The 20,219-nt window shown below is 41.5% G+C and overlaps 1 protein-coding gene across 1 annotated transcript in view; it reads left to right on the forward strand.

The window, feature by feature from the left end:
• The window catches only part of LOC145348983 (transmembrane protein 182-like), a 56,160-nt gene that overhangs the window by 24,520 nt on the left and 11,421 nt on the right, over nucleotides 1-20,219 (forward strand). The window contains exons 2-4 of the mRNA XM_080197158.1: nucleotides 785-961; nucleotides 4,111-4,204; nucleotides 13,378-13,473. Coding sequence (XP_080053284.1) covers nucleotides 785-961; nucleotides 4,111-4,204; nucleotides 13,378-13,473 — 367 coding nt within the window. The remainder of the gene's footprint in view (nucleotides 1-784; nucleotides 962-4,110; nucleotides 4,205-13,377; nucleotides 13,474-20,219) is intronic.

The following is a 20,219-nucleotide window of genomic DNA, read 5'->3' on the forward strand; positions in this document are numbered from 1 at the left end:
CACCAGTGTCAAACTCATTAGTACAATGGTGTGTGCAGATGTCGGGACCCATCTGAACAATGTCTGGGGCCACCTGCAGAATTCAGCATGGAGGCCACCTCCAACCCTGCAATGTGTCGGGAAGCATCCACAGTTGGACCTGCCAGACTTATGGCCTGCGTGAGATTCATCTTTCAGTCTCAGAATGTTCCTGGAGATCCATCCACATTTTCAGAAGGTTCACTTTCTTTCTTCAAGTATGGATTAGTGATGTTGGATTCCTCTTCAGTATTGCACGTGAACATGACCATAATTAATGGGTGCATAATTAATGACTTCGGGGCCAAAACATTTGGCACATTTTACCACAGGCAGCTGCAGCTCCATGTTCCCACCCCTGCCTCCTCCACGGCACTTAGTCTCAAACTGAGAGAACACCATCCTGTATTGTCGGATACCTCATATGAACTAGCCCAATCTTGCAACATTTTAAGAGAAATGGACAGTTCATTAGTATTGAATAATGTGAATGATTGTCTGAGGTTGCAATATTTCAGCATCTGAAATGTAAATTCCTTCCCATTGTATTTGGATAATTCAGTATCCTTAAATGTAAAACTTTCTAACAATATATCACAAAATGGAATTGATAGCATTCAAAATGGAGGAAGAAGCTCCAGCTAAATTTCTATTCAATACTGTGCCAATGTAATAGACTGTGAACTGCTTCAAGTAGTGACATGTTGAGTTTCACAATTTTTCCATACCTGAATGCAACATTAATCAGTTGGTATTTCCCTTACAGGAAGCTCAAGTTTCAGCAAAAGTGAAAGCAACTCCAATACGAGATCAAATAAGTAACCTGGCATGGAATCACAGTGAACGTGAAGAGCCACCTGAGGGATACATTCAAAAACGGAGTATCGCCGAAACAATGAAAAAAATCAAACATTTCCCTGGATCATACAACCTGTTCAGCAGAGTAAGAACTAATTAGCATTGTAAAGAAACGTTTATTACCTGTCCCTTGGTGGTTTTCATTTTCCTTCTATTCTATACAATGATGCATCTTCTGGGATATTAAAACATATTTTGGAAAAGATGAAAACCCAGCAATGAGCATTTAAATTACATTAATCTCACAAACTTCATTGTGACAAAATGAAAGCACTTTCTAAATATTGTGAAAAGTAATTTTAAGTGGAGTTCAGCTTGCCTTCTATTTCTGAAAGGAAAAAGAAAAGTTGTTAAAAAAACCCAGGCCCTGAAATTTTGATGGCTCTAGATACACATGCTTGTGGTAAGCTCGGGTTATACCGTGTGACTACAGGGACTTGAACTAGAACTTGGGTAATCCAGGTCCTGGACCAGGCTACTGGTTTCTGCAGTGCTACCAAGGTATAGCCTTCATGCTCCAAGAATTTCTTTACCCTGGCTGCCTTTTGGTTAAGAACAAGAGTCAGGTCAAGCCCAAGATCAGGTGCAATGACTTTTCTTGTCAGCTTGGATCTTATATACCTCTCCAGTGGGGACCATGAATTTAATTCAATTTGAATTGGTTTTTGGAACAAGAAAGGAGATGGATTATGGACTTGCCCTGTCAACTTTGCACATTGGCCTTGTATCTTTCAGAATGGAGTAACATTTTTCTTTAAAACATTTTTGGCTCTGATCTCTCTGATGCCGTGATTTGGTTGATTGATGAGCAGAAGTGGCCCTTCTGTGTTGGGGGCTAAGATGGTTACACTTGACACAATTAGTAATAATGGCCTGAAAAAAAGAGTGTTAATTGGCCTAGTAACTGAGATGTTCATTGCAGATGCATTGCAAGAAATGCCACAGTTATATAATTTCTAAAAGGGCAAGCTAAATCAGCCATGTAACCATGCACAAATTTATTGTCCTTCACTTTTTTGAATTTCTTTGCAAATACAACCTATTGTCATTGATGTGGAGATGCCAGCTTTGGACTAGGGTAGGCACAGTAAGAAGTCTCACAACACTAGGTTAAAGTCCAACAGGTTTATTTGGTATCACAAGCTTTCGGAGTGCTTCATTAAGGAGCAATGCTTGTGATAGCAAATAAACTTGTTGGACTTTAAACTGGTGTCCTGAGACTTCTTACTATTGTTATTGGAACTTAGCTCTTATTATATTGTAATTATATATTGTACTTGTGCCATTTATATGGCACCTTTAGTACTGCACAACTTCTTCACAAGCACTTTATCAGGCAAAATTTGATGCCAAGCCATAGAAGGAAATATTAGGTTCAGTGAGAAAAACATGATCAAGTGGTACATTTTACAGAGTGTCTTTCAGGAAGAAAGAAAGGTGTAGAGACACAGAAATTTAAGAGGGAAATGTCAGGAAACTAGACAGCTAAAGGCATAACTACAAAAATTATAGTGAAGGAAATTGGAATGCACAATAGAATTAGAGGGACCCAGACAGCATTTTCAGAAAGTTGTAGGACTGGAGGAGTGTAATAAGTCTTCAGCGGCAGAAGTCCCTTCACCAAAATCCTTTTACTTACAAACTTTATCAGCAGTACACAGAGTGCTATCAATTAGCAGTCTCCCTCTGGGGGTGTCAGAGGAACTGACACTCCAAGTTGAGTACAAGACAAAGACTCCCTGAATGGCTTGTCAATTAGATCCTTAATCAGGGACATCTTTTGTTGTCCAAACCAATAAACAAAATCAAATTACCTTAGGGATAATTCAAAAGCTCCCTAAAAGGAGGGGAACCGCCTGAAAAAAAAGACAACACAGAAGGGAAACTTAAAATATCAAATTAAAATGTGATTAAGGCGGGGTGGTCAATAATACACGCTCATCAGGCACGGAAGGCATCAATTGGGCCCTTGGACACTCGGCTGCGAATATAGCCATGGTAGAGGGGCAGACAGTCAGGTTGGGCGACAATATTTAATCAAGGAGTTCATACTCCAATAGGCCAACCTCAATGGCCTGATTGAAGTCACTACAAGGAGGTTACAGATATGGGGTAAGGATTTGAACAAATGGATGAGGACTTTCAATCTGAGACATTGCTGGAAGAAAAGCCATTGCAGGTCAGCAAGCACAGGGAGGAGGGGAGAATGATATGAATTAGGATACGAACAGCAGAGTTTTGAATGAGTTCAGCATAATATTCAAATCAGGCAAAGTGTAGTTATTTTCTCAAATTAATGAATATTTAACTTAAACTTAAGATGTATGAATTCTAACCTACCATTTCTTCTAATTGATCCATTTTCTGGAAGAACCAGTCATGGGAGTGGAATTACTTCAGCAGGGTACTGGAATTCTTTGGTTCCAGAGCTCTCTTCTGGCAGTAAATTTTGTGAACTTTGTACGAGGGCGAGCAACAATTGCAATATGTGATGACTGACTGGAACTCCTGCATTTAACCCCTGAATCTGCATTTGCAGTCTTCCATCCTGTCAAAGATATACCACAGTTTAATTAATTCTTTATTTTGCTTTTGGTGTGACAGTGTAGAGAATGAAACAATGGGCCAGATTCTCCAACCTCGCCTACAGCTGAGGTTCTCCAGTCCCCTGCAGTGAATGTAGGTTTGATTGAGTGCCAAATTCTCTGTTCTCGCTGGTGGCAGAGTGTGAATAGTCGGAGAATTCCAGCAGATTTTTTTCTATGGAGTACTCCTGATAGTGCTAGGTTCAGCAAAAACCCCCCAAAATAGTACCAACAATAGGAACAATGCACATTCGGAAATTATACTACTAGGTGACCGTTGAACCATCTTCCCACCACACCCAACCCACCCCCTCCTCTAATTACAAGCAAACATTTTAGAACTAGCACCACATTAAAATAAAATATATGCAAGACAAACATGCTTATCTTTCTGATCATGTTTTACAGTCGCTGCAGCCTTTCAATTGCAGAACCATAAATATGATCTGATTTAATTGAAATATGAGAACAATTTCAAACTGGAACCAAAGAAAAGTAAAGTGGAAAAATTCAAATATCAACAAAAGATCTACATGTTACCTTCCTTCAAGTAGTTGAAGGATGGAAAAGAATTACAAGAAAAATGAGCTCCTAATACTTAATATTTATTTGTATTTTCTTAAATAATGTTGCAGTTGTTTTTCCATAGGCATCACCAAAGACGTTTCACTATGAAGGTTTCTTCTGGAGTTGTGCATTGAAAGTACAACGTGCTGAAGACAGTTTTTCAACATACGTGTTTTGTGAGTGAACTGGCCTTTTTTAGCACAGTTTCTTACAGGTTGATAGATTGCGAAGTCCCAGATCTTTGAAGTACTAAAACTTTATGGGATATTAATGTGGATAATAAGCCATGCAAGACTGCTTCCTAGTGAAGCTATTACCTCATTCGCCATCTTCAATACAACCCTAGGAGCATTGAAAGGCATGATCGATTATTTTATAAACCATGTTCCCTGCTAATTTATAATAGAATTATTTAAATTATCATAGTTAGCTTTAACTCTTATGTGTATGTACAAAAAGGTGACGCCCTTTAAAAGTAATTCATTAAATACAAGATAGTTATCCTGCAGAACGTTGTTGAGAAAATGCGACATCGGGCCAACCAACTCATAGTTACACTACTCTCTAAAACATTGAAACTACGTGTTTACTGTGCTGTAGTCCATTGGCATTACTCCAGTGTTTAGGTAGTTCTGAAACTAATTAGCTACAAAACAATTTACAAATATTGTCCTTTTAATTCCTTTAGATTCAACGATGCATCCTATTTGACTAAGGAGCTTTATGATTATTCAATTCTTTCATTTAGCTGTAACATCTGCTTTGCTATTTGTGGCACTGATCATTGGGTTCCACTAATCATGATTAGAATTTGTCCGTATTTCACTTTGGCAGAAACCAATGTAAAGAATCTATTTAGAATCTATTTGCTGGATACCCATCTTGTACGATAGTTTTATGCAGTTTTTCTTCTAAATGGCTCTATTGGCCTTACATAACTAACATATTTGTAAAACTTATTTGAGTCCACAACTGCCCTCTGTAATTAGGTTGTTCCTTCTTTTCCTAATAGGAAATACTGCCAACAATCCAAAATGGAAATGTGCAATACTACAGGAAGAAAATAGTAAATAATTTCAAAAATTACATGTCTAAAACAAAACCAGCAATTCTTTGATTTAAGAAAATAAGAATATAAGAATTAGAAGCAGGATTTGGTCATATGGCTCCTTGAGCTTGCTCTGTCATCCATTAAGATCCTATCCGAGTGTTTATATCAATGCCAGAATGCCTGGTCTGCCTTCACACTCTTCACGGTCTGAAAATAATGAAATCCAGACTTAAATACATGCAACAGCTGAGAATTCACAACTTTCTGGAACAGAGAACACCAAAGAAATCTCACTTTATCTCAGTCCTAAGTTGTCGACCTTTATTCTGAGACTGTGACCATCATTTCTAGGCTCACCAGGCAGGGGAAACAGCCTCTGTATTTTGCTATCAAACTGTCTGAGAATTGTAAGTACCTACAGTCCAGGCAATGATCCTTGTTGCACCTCACTAATTACTTTTTCTCGTACTTTTTCTTTATTAACATTAATTCTCTAAGATCCTTATTCTCATTAGATCCTCGTGCGGTGGTTTCCCATCCCGCCTGCTATGGGAACCGTAGAGGGTAGGGTGGGGGGAGAGTACCATGCAAAGGCCTGTTGATCCGGTTTTGGGATGAATGTGGCTGGAAAATTTCACCCTTGGTTTCCCACGCTTTACAATGTGCTCTTTGTGCCTTCTGTTGTGAAGAGAAAAATAACTTATTGTTTAGTTTTAGTCCCATTTTCTAATTTTCCATTATAATTACATCAGTTTCTCCCTCTAATGGACCCATGTTTACTTTGATCAATCATCTCCTTTTTGCATACTTGTAAAATTTCTTCAAATTTTAAAATACACCATGCTAATTTACACTCAAATTTACTCTCTCTTGACTTAACTTCTTGGTCATCCTTTGCTAAACTTCAGGCTTATTGCTTTTTAGCAATCTTGTAAGCTTCTTTTAATCTAAAATTATCCTCAACTCTTCAACTTAGCTGTGCTTCAACCACTACTTAAGTGGAGTTTTATTCCTCAAGGAAATAAATACTCAGTGAGAATGAATTACTTCGCTCACAGACATCAACAACAAACAGTTAACACATTCATTGGGCATTAATCTGTTTATTATAGATGAGTTAATGGACCTGGCAAAATAGTACATAGTGGACGTAATTTAAATGCACTAAGTTTTTGTTCACAAACAATGCTCACAGACATTTCTAAACATCCTTAATTGTATTGTATCTGAATTCTTTTGACCTTATTAAGTTGATGAATATTTGTATCTGATGACATTTTCAAACTTTAAGAAAAGATGAATTTTGTGCGCAATTATGTATTTTCAACTCCAAATCATTAGTGTGAATATATTAAATGTCTTGATGCAAAGTGGTCTGAAATTGGGAATAGAATATTGTTTTCTAACTCAGCAGAATTGATGAATGTATGGATCACTAGCATTGTAAGCAGCAAGCATATCAAGCTTCACTAATTCAAGAATGAATGGACTCAAGATGAAAGTGTTTCTCTGATCTCTTTTTGATTTTATAGAATGAGCTTGGTGGTTGGAAATATAGATGGTAAAATATTGAAATAGGCAGCATCAGATTGTGCCCAGAACTGTGTGGCGTTGAGCAGGAATAAAGACTGCAGTATGTGCTAATTTCAGAGTGCACCATAAAGAAGGAAAGTTTCAGCCATGGAGATGAATTTGCGAGATAGTGTAAAATGGGTGATCACGAATAAATGCTTGTTTTACATCACTGCTAATTTTTATCACCATTCACTTTTATCACACGAAGTCCTCAGAAATAATGATAACCAGACTGAAGTTTAGCAAAAAACATTGAATCATCAGATCACAATTATGATGAATAAATTTATGGTTAGTGTTGTGGGACAAAATTAGCTGTCCATGTATTTGTAGAATTTGTCCCCTTTAAGTGACCAGATGCAGAATTTCGGAGGTAGTGGCACAGCCAAGAGCTCTGAATACAGCATCAAACAGACAGATACACTTTCAGATTTGACTACAAATATTGGAATTTGCATTTCCAATCAAAGATGTACATTTGTTCAGAAGTTATCTATATCCACTTACAACTATTGATTAGGATTGCATCATGCATAAGGTATGAGAACAACTAACTAAATACAACCTGTGCATGTCTATTTGATTATAATATCCAAAGATTATGATTATTTACCTATGCCTCGCAGGTCTATAAAATAATGAAGTGCATTGTCAATATCTTTTCCCAAAGTTTCGGGGGAATCTAAAACTAGAGGGCATAGGCTTAAGGTGAGAGGGGAGAGATGCAAAAGGTCCAGAAGGGCAATTTTTTCACTCAGATGGTGGTGAGTGTCTGGAACAAGCTGCCAGAGGTAGTAGTAGAGGCGGGTACAATTTTGACTTTTAAAAAGCATTTAGACAGTTCCATGGGTAAGATGAGTATAGAGATATGGGCCAAATGCAGGCAATTGGGATTAGCTTAATGGTACAAACTGGGCAACATAGACAAGTTGGGCTGAAGGGCCTTTTTCCATGCTGTAAACCTCTATGACCTCTATGATCCAATCAGTATAAAAGCTTGCACATACTATTTAGTCTAATTTACTACTGGTTACAGTTTGTTCTTAACATAACAACTTGCATTTGAACCATAGAACCCTACAGTGCAGAAAGAGGCACTTCGGCCCATCGAGTCTGCACCGACCACAATCCCACCCAGGCCCTACCCTCATATCCCTACATTCTATTACCCGCTAATCCCTCTAGCCTAAGCATCTTTGGGCACTAAGGGGCAATTTTAGCATGGCCAATCAACCTAACCCACACATCTTTGGACTGTGGGATGAAACTGGAGTACCTGGAGGAAACCCACGCAGACATGAGGAGAACATGCAAACTCCACACAGACAGTGACCCAAGCTGGGAATCAAACCCAGGACCCTGGAGCTGTGAAGCAGCAGTGCTAACCACTGTGCTACCATGCTGCCCTGACTTATAGGTCAGGGCGGCACGGTAGCACAGATAAGATTAGGTAGCACATTGACTTATAGGTATCAATTATCGTCCCTGACCATGCTTAATGAATTCTCCCAAGCTAGGGAGGTTCAATAAACAAACAAACTCTTGTGTTCAATGTAGATAATATTGCCTTCCTACATTATCATTAGACCATTTTGTTCTCAGAGCAAATAGTAGAGCAATCCCACATTGTTTTTATAATCTCTGAGACTTAATGAATAGCTTACATTTTGTGTCCTTGCTCATAGTTCACAGATTGTACAGTTTTCGCTTAAACAAATTCTTTAAGCCTTTCAGTGAACATAATTATCAGTTTGGCTTCAGTTTTCCCCATTTGGCTATTTGGTGACCATCCAAACAGACCAATATGATGTTGACAACACCTCTCCAAATCCTTCAGATGGCCAGTTGTCCAGATCTCCTAAACCACCTTTCTGTAAAGTTCAGCTTCTATATTTCCCCCTAACTTTTCACAGAGTGCCCAAGAGCATATTGAGACACTACCAGAGCTAACAGTTTAGCAGATTTTCTTTGATAACAGCACGTTGTGGTGGCCCATAATAACATTACCACTGTCCCTATGGTCATTGTCATCCTGACTATTTCCTACCAGTCAATTAAGCAGTTCCCTGCTGTTCCAGGGACTAGTATATCCCAACAATGGCATATCCTGGATTGTTCTATCTTAGTAACAGTCTGAGTGGCGAGGTTCATCTGCAGTCCTCCTTGATTGGTTTGATCTCTGGAGGGCCTGACATATTCATGAGCAATTTCCATAGCATCCCACATGGCCTGTTGGAGCACCTTCTGTGGTGTCTTGTCAATGTACAATGAGACATTTCACTAGGTAACAAACAAATAACCTGATGCTTCTCGGTAGGTGGAACTCTCCTACAATCAATGAGTCTGTTACTTGCAGACAAAAGCTGTGACTGCTTCCACAAATTAAAGGCCTGGATATTATCTCTGCCTCTGGAGTGATGAAGCCACATTGGGTGGGGCCCACACGTAGAGCTTTACACACCTCTTTCAATAGTAAAATATCAATAATTATCTTGTTGGTGTTCCCTTGAGCTCAAGTGCCCAACAAACACACATTATATAGTGTTCTGATTCTGAACAGCATTCTACAGGGATCATGTCTGCCAGGCCCCTTTTGTGGGTTATATATCCTTTAGACCCAGCTCGGTAAACCCAGCCCCCTTCCTCTGTGATTCAAATCTGTAGTTGTCCTTAAAAACCTCATTGAATATATTCTCTTGTGGGCCAGTCATAATGAATTTTATAGCCTCTTTACTGGGCCTCCATCTGGTCGAACGATTCATGTCTATCTTGGTGAATATTGAGAAAATGTAATTTATACAGAGAAGCAAACAAATGTTGGGGAGTCATTCCAAATCTCAAATCCTCAAAATCCAACCTAATCTCATCTGTCAGAGCTCTGGCAGGATGTCCCTTCTTTGACTTGGGCCTCAGTAGTCTTGATCATCCCTCCAGCTAGATGATAAAATGTTTTTAAGACTCCCTCATCCTGTAAGTCTACAGCAGTCAGTGCATACTCGGTTCTGTAAGCTCCATACTGCAATCCCTTCCCAACTTCTGTGGTGACCCAGGAGGAGTAGCTATTTATTTCAAACAGTTGTACCAAATTAACTACCACGTTTGCACTTCCAAATAGTTCCCTGATATCTCCCCAGATACTTCTTTAAGTCATATCAATGACTCATGAGCAATTCTTTAAGTATAATAATCAATGATTCTCTGCTGTTGGACTTTAGCCCATTTGATAGCATTGGAATGATAACAGCATATGAAATCTAGAATCTTTATTAACTTGGAAATATTAAAATTTACCTCTGGGGATGCCATTGCCATATCATGTAGTAGAATTTTAGCTTTCCTAATCCTAATTCTTCATCCTGCCCTCTGCAGCAGCCAAATTCGTAGCTCTACTGTTGGCTCTGCTGCTGCACAGGAGGGGAGCAAAAGGAGTTAAAATAGAGTAGTCATAGGGGATTCAGTTGTGAGGGGAATAGATTGACGTTTCTGTGGCTGCAAAGGAGAATCCAGGATGTCTCAGAACAGTTGCAGGATATCCTGAAGGAGGAGGGCGAGCAGCCAGTTGTCGTGGTACACATTGCTGCAGACAACGCAGGTTAAAAAAAGGGACAAAGTCCTAAAAGCTGAATAATAGGGAGCAAGGGAGCAAGTTGAAAAGTAAAACATCAAAGGCAGTTATCTTAGGAATACTACCAATGCCCATGTGCTAGTCAGAGCAGAAACAACAGGACATATAGGAAGAATGCGCGGCTGAAAAGATGGTATGGGGGGAGGGTTTCAGATTCCTGGGGCGTTGGGACCATTTCTGGGTGTGATGAGCCCTACACAAACGAGATGGGTTACACATGGGCAGAGCTTTCCATTTACCCCCTCATCTGCTGTCTCCCACATTGTCTTTCCAGGCCCACCTTGCCCCTGCCTATGTTTTGTTCACTACTTCCTCTTCTAAGTTCCATTTAAGTTTGCTCTCTTTACTCGGGTTCTGCTCTGCCCTAATTTCTCCTGCTTAAAGTTTGACATTGTCCTATTTCTACTTGTTTGGATTAGCTTTGTCTGGACTCTCCTTTAAATGGCTGTCATCTCCCTCTCCAGTTTGCCCTTTCCCAGAATTATTCCACCAGCATGCTTGAACTCTTTTACTCTAGGCCCTACTCTCTTCCATCCTCACCCTCTCTCTCTTTCCTCAAGCTGTTTTCTTTCAATGAGGCTGCAAGATGTCCGTAATTTGGTTGAATGAATTTGTCCATTCAACTAATTTTCTTGCTCTCACGTAGTAGAGCAAATTGTCTGCTGTAAGTATTGGCCTTGATTTGGTGGTTATGCTTTGGTATCTGGGGCAGAAAATTGACTGTTCAGTCCCACTGGGGAACTGACCATGCTCTCAAAAGTGAGACTTCAGTGGAGTACTGAGGGACTGCTGCAGCTTTGCAGGTGCTACCTTTCAGATTGGATATTACACTAGGGCTCCATCTGCCCCCTCAGGTGGATGTTAAAGATCTGAAGAAGACCTCCTAGTGTCCTGGTTCATATTTATTCCTCAATCAATATGGAATCATAGAATCCCTACAGTGCAGAAAGAAGCCATTCAGCCCATCAAGTCTGCACTGACTCTCTGACAGAGCATCTTAGCCAGGCGCACCTCCATAACACCACTAATCCACTTAACCTACACATTAAGGGACAATTTATCATGGCCAATCCACCTAACCTGTATATCTTCGGATCATGGGAAGAAACTGGTGCATCTAGAGGAAACCTATGCAGACATGGGGAGAATGTCCACACAGACAGTCATCTGTGGCAGGAGTTGAACACATTAGAGATACAATCGACAGCTGGTGCTTTCAATGTAGATAGCGTTCCACAGCAGCCCATGAAAGCATAAATCAAACAAAACCTGACACCAAGCCAAAGCAGTAATGCTCGACAATGTGATTAAAACCTTAATCGAAGATGCAAGTTTTAATGGCATTCTTAAAGGGGGAAATTTACACCAAATTCTTTCCTCCATCTTATACGAAGCATAAGTTCAATTGTATGCTTCAAGTGTTCACTCAGATTTGTGTTTACCATTGCAGTTTTATATTTATATATTCCTTAACCACTCCCCCCCACCCTTATTCTTAGAGGACAGCTTCATTATCACCCAGGTGTCCCTGATAGATGGACTGCTATCATCTTTTTGTTTCCTCCAACATTTTTCATCTTCTAGATTTAACTATATTGCAGTTATTCCCAGTATTTTATAACTCCCTGCCGTCACAATCTCTGGTTCTGCCATTTTATTGTGAATATGTTCCCCACTTATATGGATACAGTTAATACATTTATACCCTTGGTGTTCCCCAGTACCTGAATATTTCTGGACTCTGTTTTACATTCCTCTTCCCAACGTTGTCCAAATCCAATTGGTGACTGGCAGCACCCATACAGACAGAGCAACAGAGAGGCGCTCGACCGTATTCTGTGAAATTAGATTGTTTACATCAGTGACTTTCAAGCAGGATGGATGTTTTAACACAGCGATGCTACATCAATTGAATTGACATAATGATTTAAGCATTGACAAATTGTTCCAAAGTGACAGTGCTTAAAAGTGATAGGAAGTGGGAGTGGTGGGAACGGATTATGTTGTGTTGCTAACCCATGTGGATCATAACAAGTAGGGAATGGTCTATTTTGTTTTAATAGTTTTGTCCATTTGGTAGATTTTGTTCATATTTTGTGTCAAGATGTAATGTGTGAACACTGAATGAAGGCAGGGTTCAAAAGTATAAAAAGTAAACAAGTTGGCAGCACTCTGTAATTTAGAATAGCCTGCAGTATTGTTACATTGTGGGATTACATTGGATGAAAACAATTAGTTGGATGGTTTTGTTCCTCTGATTTTCTCCCTTTCAATCGTCATCATTAGTGTTAATTCCATTGATGACAACAGCCTTTGTTACATTTGTGCTCATTCCTCATACCTGAACCTGGACATTAAGTGGCAGTGGACCCATTGTATCATGACTTCAATCTTCATGCTATCAGGCACATGCACATCTGTCAGGTGTCCATTTCTCATTATATGTGACACTTTTATGAAAAGCTTGATGTATGGGGAGTGTTTGAGGATGGAACTTAGAAGGATGAGGGGAGATTGCATTGAAACTTACAGAATACTGAAAGACTTGGCTGGAGTGGACATGGGGAAGATGTTTCCATTAGTAGGAGAGATTAGGATCCAAAAGCATGGCCTCAGAAGAAAGGAACCAAGATGAGGATGAATTTCTTCAGCCAAGGGGTGAACAATCTATGGCATTCATTGCCACAGACGACTCTGGAGGCCAGATCATTGAGAATATTTAAAACACAGATAGATAGGGTCTTGGTAAGAGGATCAAAGGCTATGGAGAAAAAATGGGAGTATGCAGTTCAGAAACACATCAACTATGCTGGAGCTGACTTGATGGGCCAAATTGCATAATTCCCTTCCTATATCTTGTAGTCTTATGGTCTCTATCATGATGTATCGGTGCTTTTGTTCCATAACCTGTACTGAAATCTGTATTTTCGGTGCAGATAGCTGATGGAATCAGGGATCTGCCTGGTTCTTTTCACTGCATTCATCTCCAGGGTCATGAGAGTCAGGGAAACTAAGTGAATAGTAGATGCAATTTTTTGAAATATACCTTACAGATTTCTTGTTATTAAGTTATATCTTTCATCTTTTGTGTTATTTAGTTGAAAATGCTGCTTCAAAAAGCTGTATTGGAGCTTACCATCTCCCATTTCCAACAAGATTGAACCACAACAGCTCTGCATATGAGTCTGCTACTGGTAAGTATCATATCAGACAATATACTGTCACCAAAAACAGTTTTAATTCCAACTATTGATGTAAATATAGAACTGTGGTATGATTGGATAGGAAATATGAAATTTCTGGTTGGACAAACATTTCTGAGTTAAGATTTTCCCCATTCTCACCAGCAATGTAATCAGGTTTATTCCCAGCGAGGGCATGAACATCATTAAATACATTTAAATATACAGAAGCAGCTTCTCACCATTGCTCCTGGGGTTGTCTGTGTCCATCTCTGCCCCCACATGATGTCATGCCAGCAACAATCCAAAATTGGAAATTAGTTGCGATGACCATGTCAGGGACTTGGAGGTGAGTACAAACACCTGGATGGTGAGAGAAATGACTAGGCAGTGCCCTGGCAGCCTTTGATGGTCCAGAACAGAGCAATGGTGAGATCAGAAAGTGTTGGAAGACAGGGATTTGGAATTTCATTTCCAGGATCCACAATCTGATGTTGTTATCATGGGCATCAATGGATTATGGTTGGGCTGGCTGCTTCTTCCCTTGGTCTCCTCTTCCTCCCTCTCTTTGTCTTCCTTTTGGTTTTCTTTTTTGTCATCTTCTTCCTCCTGTTGAGCTGATTTCTTAGCCTGTGATGACAATGGCTGTGCTGTTATAATGGCCAGGTTTGGAGGATGCTGCAAACTGATTAATGCAAGTAACCTACCATTAGCCCAGTACTCTGCATTCCTGTTACTCCTTCCAAAGTGAATCACTTCACACTTTGCTGCATTAAACTCCATTTGCCACCTCTCAGCCCAGATAAGTCTGCAGCTTATCTATGTCCCCCTGTAACCTGCAACATCCTTCCACACTGTCCACAACTCCACCAACTTTAGTGCCATCCACAAATTTACTAACCCATCCTTCTATGCCCTCATCCAGGTAATTTATAAAAATGACAAAAAGCAGTGGCCCCAAAACAGATCCTTGCGGTACACCACTAGTAACTGAACTCCAGGATCAACATTTCCCATTGACCACCACTCTCTGTCTTCTTGCAGCTAGCCAATTTCTGATCCAAACCCTCAATCCCATGCCACAGTATCTTCTGCAATAGCTAACCGTGGGGAACCTTATTAAACGCTTTACTGAAATCCATATATACCACATCAACTGCTTTACCCTCATCCACCTCTTTGGTCACCTTCTCAAAGAACTCAATAAGGTTTGTGAGGTATGATCTACAATGTTGACTATCCCTAATCAAATTATTCCTTTCTATGTGACTATAAATCCTATCTCTTATAATCCTTTCCAAAACTTTGTCCACAACAGAAATAAGGTTCACTGGTCTATAATTACCAGGGTTGTCTCTACTCCCCCTCTTGAACAAGGAGACAACATTTGCTATCCTCCAGTCTTCTGGCACTATTCCTGTAACAATGACAACCTAAAGATCAAAGCCAAAGGCTCTGTAATCTCCTCCCTAGCCTTCCAGAGAACCCTGGGATAAATCCCATCCGGCCCAGGGGACTTATCTATTTTCATACTTTGCAGAATTGCTAACACCTCCTCCTTAAGAACCTCAATCCCATCCAGTCTAATAGTCTGTATCCCAGTATTCTCCTCAACAACATTGTCTTTTTCCTGTGTGATTACTGACGAAAAATATTCATTTAGCGCCTCTCCTATCTCTTTGGACTCCATGCACAACTTCCCACTACTGTGCTTGACTGGCCTTAATCTTACCCAGTCATTCTTTTATTCCTGGCATAACTATAGAAAGCTTTATAGGGTTTTCCTTGATTCTACCTGCCAAAGACTTCTTATGCCTCCTCTTGGCTCTTCTTAGCTCTTTCTTTAGGTCCTTCCTGGCTAATTTGTAACTCTCAAGTGCCCTAACTGAGCCCTTACGTCTCATCTTGACGTAAGTCTCCTTCTTCCTCTTCACAAGCATGCACAGTGCCCCCTGGCACTGTCCAAGAAGCAAAATGGCAATGCCCAAGGGGGCACCTTGGCATTGCCCATTGGGCATCAGGCAGTGCCAAGGGGGCAGAACTGAATGGGGCAGGACCTAATGGGAATGACGAGTGGGGGTAGGGATCCTGCTGCCACTCTGCAATCTGGCTGGGTGACCAGAGGGAGGGAGGCCAGCGATTGGGGCTAGCCATCAGGGTGGGATGCGAGGATGGGGGGAGATCAGGACTGTCAGGGGTGGGGGAGTGAAGGATCGAGGTGAGCCGGAGGGTGGGGTAGATTGGAGCTGGCCGGTGGGAGTTGGAGTGCAGGGTGGTCATTGGGTTAGCCAGGATACATCCGGGAGGCTGCGATCGGGCCATGGGCAGATGGGTCAGAGGGCCACTGATGGGGGAGTTTCCGTGCTGGTCAGCAATTGAGCTGGACAGCGATTGGGAGGCTGGGAATGCGTGGCTATTGTGCATGCACCGATCATGGTGCTGACAGATTGGCACATGCACTGTGAACCGCTCAGTGCTATGCTGCCAGCCTCTGCAATGGGAATAGGCCTGCCACTGATTTTCAGCATGATTTATGCTGGGGCACTCTGTGATGCACAGGGTGTGGGAGATTCAGTTTGAAACTCCCGCTGAAATAAACAAGGGTTTTTACTCCAGTTTTTATGTGAATTCAACACCTAGAATTCTTTTGGGAAATATTCTTCCTGCCCAAATCGACAATTTCACATTTTCCCATTTTGTACTGCAATGCCAGAGTTTTGCCCATTCACTTAGCTGATCTATATGCCTTGGCAGCCTCCCTGTGTCCTCTTGACAACTTACATTTCTACCTATCTTTGTATCATCAGCAAATTTAGCCATCTTACCATCAGTCCCTTCATTCATGTGTTGTTCAATGGCAATGGAGATGGAAACTTATTGTGGACCTTCAAACACTGATTCCCTGACTATTACTATCAAAGGGTTAAAATCCCATTGTCACTGGCGTGAAATTCACATGTGAATGTATTCCTTGCAGTTGAACAGACGGTTGGCAGCAATAATACACTTTGACAATCTTAATAGTGGGAATTATGCCTCTCAGGGACATGAGGTCCCAGACTTGAGAGCTGCTGGTAAATCTGATTGGTGGGGGGCGGGGGGGGGGGGGGTAGCTTTTGTAGTCTCAGCAGTACCAACAACACTGCAAGTCTCAAGAAGAAGGATTTCTCCTGGAGTTAAAGATAAGTCTGGGACTTTGGTTGGAGAGTGATTGAGAAGCCTTGTGTGGGAGAAGTGGTGGATTCAGAAACTGGGGTTGGGACAAAAGGGGATACAATCTTGGGTTGTGTCCCCAGTGGGCAAAGGGGGTACCCAACACATTCATTGTACCTTCTAAGCCCAAGATCAGTGTTTCTGTTTTTTCAGGAATTCATCTCTTGACTTTAGATTAGATGAGACAAAATTCATCCTTAATAGATAAAAACCTTCAAAAATTTGAACTCTGGCATTTTTAATCTTGGGTGTCTTCAAAGTTAAAGCTTATTTATTCATCACAAGTAGGCTTACATTCGCAATGCAACAAAGTTACTGTGAAAATTCCCCAGTCGGCACATTCTGGCGCCTGTTCAGGTACGCTGAGGGAGAATTCAGTTTGGCCCAATTCACCTAACCTGCACATCTTCTGGACTGTGGGAGGAAACCAAGGCACCTGGAGGAAACTCACGCAGACACAGGGAGAATGTGCAAACTCCACACAGACGGTGAACCAAGCTGGGAATCGAACCTGGGTCCCTGGCGCTATGAAGCAGCAGTGCTAACCACCACGCCGCCCCTCAACTACTGTAACTTTTTCATTGAACATCAACCTAAATTTCCACTCTTTGGATAGAATTTAGTTTCTTCCCTGAGGCTAGCTAGTAAGATGAAGGAAGATAGGAAGAGTTTTTTTCAATATATGAAAGGTAAAAGAGAGGCAAAAATAGCCATTGGACACTGGAAAGTGAGGCTGAAAAAGTAATAATAGGAAACAAAGCAATGGCAGAGGAATTGAATAGTTACTTTGCATCAGTCTCCACAGTGGAAGACACCAGTGGGATGCCAGTGCTCCAGGAGAATCAGAGGGCACAAGTCAGTGTAGCGACCATCACTAAGGAAAAGGTCTGGGGAAACTGAAAGGTCTGAATGTGAATAAATCACCTGGACTGGAAGGACTATACCCCAGGGTTCTAAAAGAGATAGCTGAGGAAATTCTGGAGGCATTGGTGATCATCTTTCAGGAATCACTGAAGGCAGGGAGGGTACCAGAGGACTGGAAAGCAGCTAATGTAACACTACTGTTTAAGAAGGGAGGGAGACAGCAGATGGGAAATTGTAGGCCGATTAGCCTGACTTCGGTCATTGGTAAGATTTTAGAGTAGATCGCAGAGTACTTGGAAGTGCATGATAAAATAGGACTGAGTCAGCACGGTTTCATCAAGGGGAGGTCTTGTCTGACAAATCTGGTAGAGTTCTTTGAGAAAGTAACAATGAAGTTATATAAAGGAGAACCAGTGGATGTGATTTATTTAGATTTCCAGAAGGCCTTTGACAAGGTGCTGCATAGGAGACTTTTAAATAAGTTAAGTACTCATAGTGTTAAGGGTAAGATCCTGGCATGGATAGAGAATAGGCTGACTGACAGAAGGCAGAGAGTGGGAAAAAGGGGGCTTTTTCAGGATGGCAGCCAATGACAAATGGCGTGCCTCAGGGGTTGGTCCTGGGATCACAACTTTTTACAAAAAAGAAGAACGATTCGGAGGAAGGAACTGAAGGCACTGTTGCTAAATTTGCAGATGGTACAAAGATATGTAGAGGGACAGGTAGTATTGAGGAAGCAGGGGACCTGCAGAAGGCCTTGGACAGGTTAGGAGAGTGGGCAAAAAAATGGCAGGTGGAATACAATGTGGAAAAGTGTGAGGTTATGCACTTTTGAAGGAGGAATGGAGGCATAGACTATTTTCTAAATGGGAAAATGCTTAGGAAATCAGGAACACAAAAGCCTTGGGAGTCATTGTTCAAGATTCTCTTAAGGTTAACATGCAGATTCAGTCGGCAGTTAGGAAGGTAAATGCAATGTTAGCATTCATATCGAGAGGGCTAGAATGCAAGAGCAGAGATGTACTTCTGAGGCTCTGGTCAGACCCCATTTGGAGTACTGTGAACAGTTTTGGGCCCATATCTAAGGAAAGATGTTCTGGTCTTGGAAAGGATCCAGAAGAGATTCATAAGAATGATCCCTGGAATGAAGAGCTTGTTGTATGATGAACGGTTGAGGACTCTGGGTCTGTATTGGAGTTTAGAAGGATGAGGAGGGATTTTATTGAAACTTACAGGATACTGCAAGGCCTGGATAGAGTGGACGTGGAGAGGATATTTCCACCAGTAGGAAAAATTAGAACTAGAGGGCATAACCTCAGGCGAAAGGGATGATCCTTTAAAACAGAGGTGAGGAAGAATTTCTTCAGCCAGAGAGTGATCAATCTATGGAACTCTTTGCTGCAGAAGGCTGTGGAGTCCAGATCATTGAGTGTCTTTAATACAGAGATAGATAGGTTCTTGATTAATAAGAGGGTCAGGGCTTAAGGCAGGAGAATGGGGATGAGAAAAATATCAGCCGTTATTGAATGGCAGAGCAGACTCGATGGGCCGAGTGGCCTAATTCTGCTCCTATGTTTTATGGTCTTATGGCCTTATGATTGGTTTAGAGATGAGATCACTTAATCGAGTGGGAGGGTGCTAGTTGTGAACCCACCTGCCTTGCCACTTTGCACCAAAAATGCCTGGGGTGAGAACAGCCTTCCTGCCCCGATGTCAATTGAGGCTCTTAAGTGGGCAATTAATGTCCAACAATGGGCTCATCCTGCCACCACCAGCAGTGGATGGGGTAGTTGTCAGTTGGAGAGCATGAGAAGAAAAAACTTGAATTTGTTTGCGGGCTCCCTAGTGGGGGGAGTCCAAGGGGGGAGGCTAGTGGTAAGTATGGAATTCCTTTGTTTAAGCTGAAAACCACTCTCTTGCCCTTTCTTCAAACCCCCAGTCTCCTCTAACCAGTGAACTTCTTCCCCATGATCCCCTATCCTTCCTCTGTCATGGTGCTCTGTCCTTCATTGATTTTGGACCCCTGGTGCATGCATTGCCAGCTGCTGCCACTGCTGCTGGAGGTTCTGAGGGCAGTGAAGAGCTGACGTTCTCTGATTGCCCAAAGGACTCAGTGAACTGGGTTTCCACCCCTGGACACTTGACCCTGGGAAAGGCCTGTCGCCGCACACTTAAGTGCCTGATTGGCACTTAATATGGTAGGACTTAGCAATGGAGGTGATGTGGGGATCTTGCCAGCTCTCCAGCTGGAGGGCAAGACCCCTGTTGCCTGGATTGAATATTCCTCAAAGAAACAGAAGCTGATGCTTTGCACAACCTTCATGGTGCCCAAGGATGGAATGTGATATATATAGGGATCTTAGGTGTAGTGACAACTAAAAATGTGTTTTGAATTTAGCAACCAGCCATCACTGTTGACAAGTGTTCAACAAGTCCAGTTTATTATATGTCTTATTACTGTTGTGCACAAGTTTTAAGTTTATTTATTAGTGTCACAAGTAGGCTTGCAATGTGAAAATCCCCTAGTCGCCACACTCTGGCATCTGTTCGGGCACACTGAGGGAGAATTTAGCATGGCAAATTCACCTAACCAGCACGTCTTTCAGACTATGGGAGGAAACCGGAACATCTGACAGAAACCCACATGGACATGGGGAGAACATGCAGACTCCACACAGACA

Source organism: Carcharhinus amblyrhynchos, chromosome 10, assembly GCF_965287045.1.
Source record: "Carcharhinus amblyrhynchos chromosome 10, sCarAmb.v2.hapA, whole genome shotgun sequence".
NCBI classification, from domain to species: domain Eukaryota; kingdom Metazoa; phylum Chordata; class Chondrichthyes; order Carcharhiniformes; family Carcharhinidae; genus Carcharhinus; species Carcharhinus amblyrhynchos.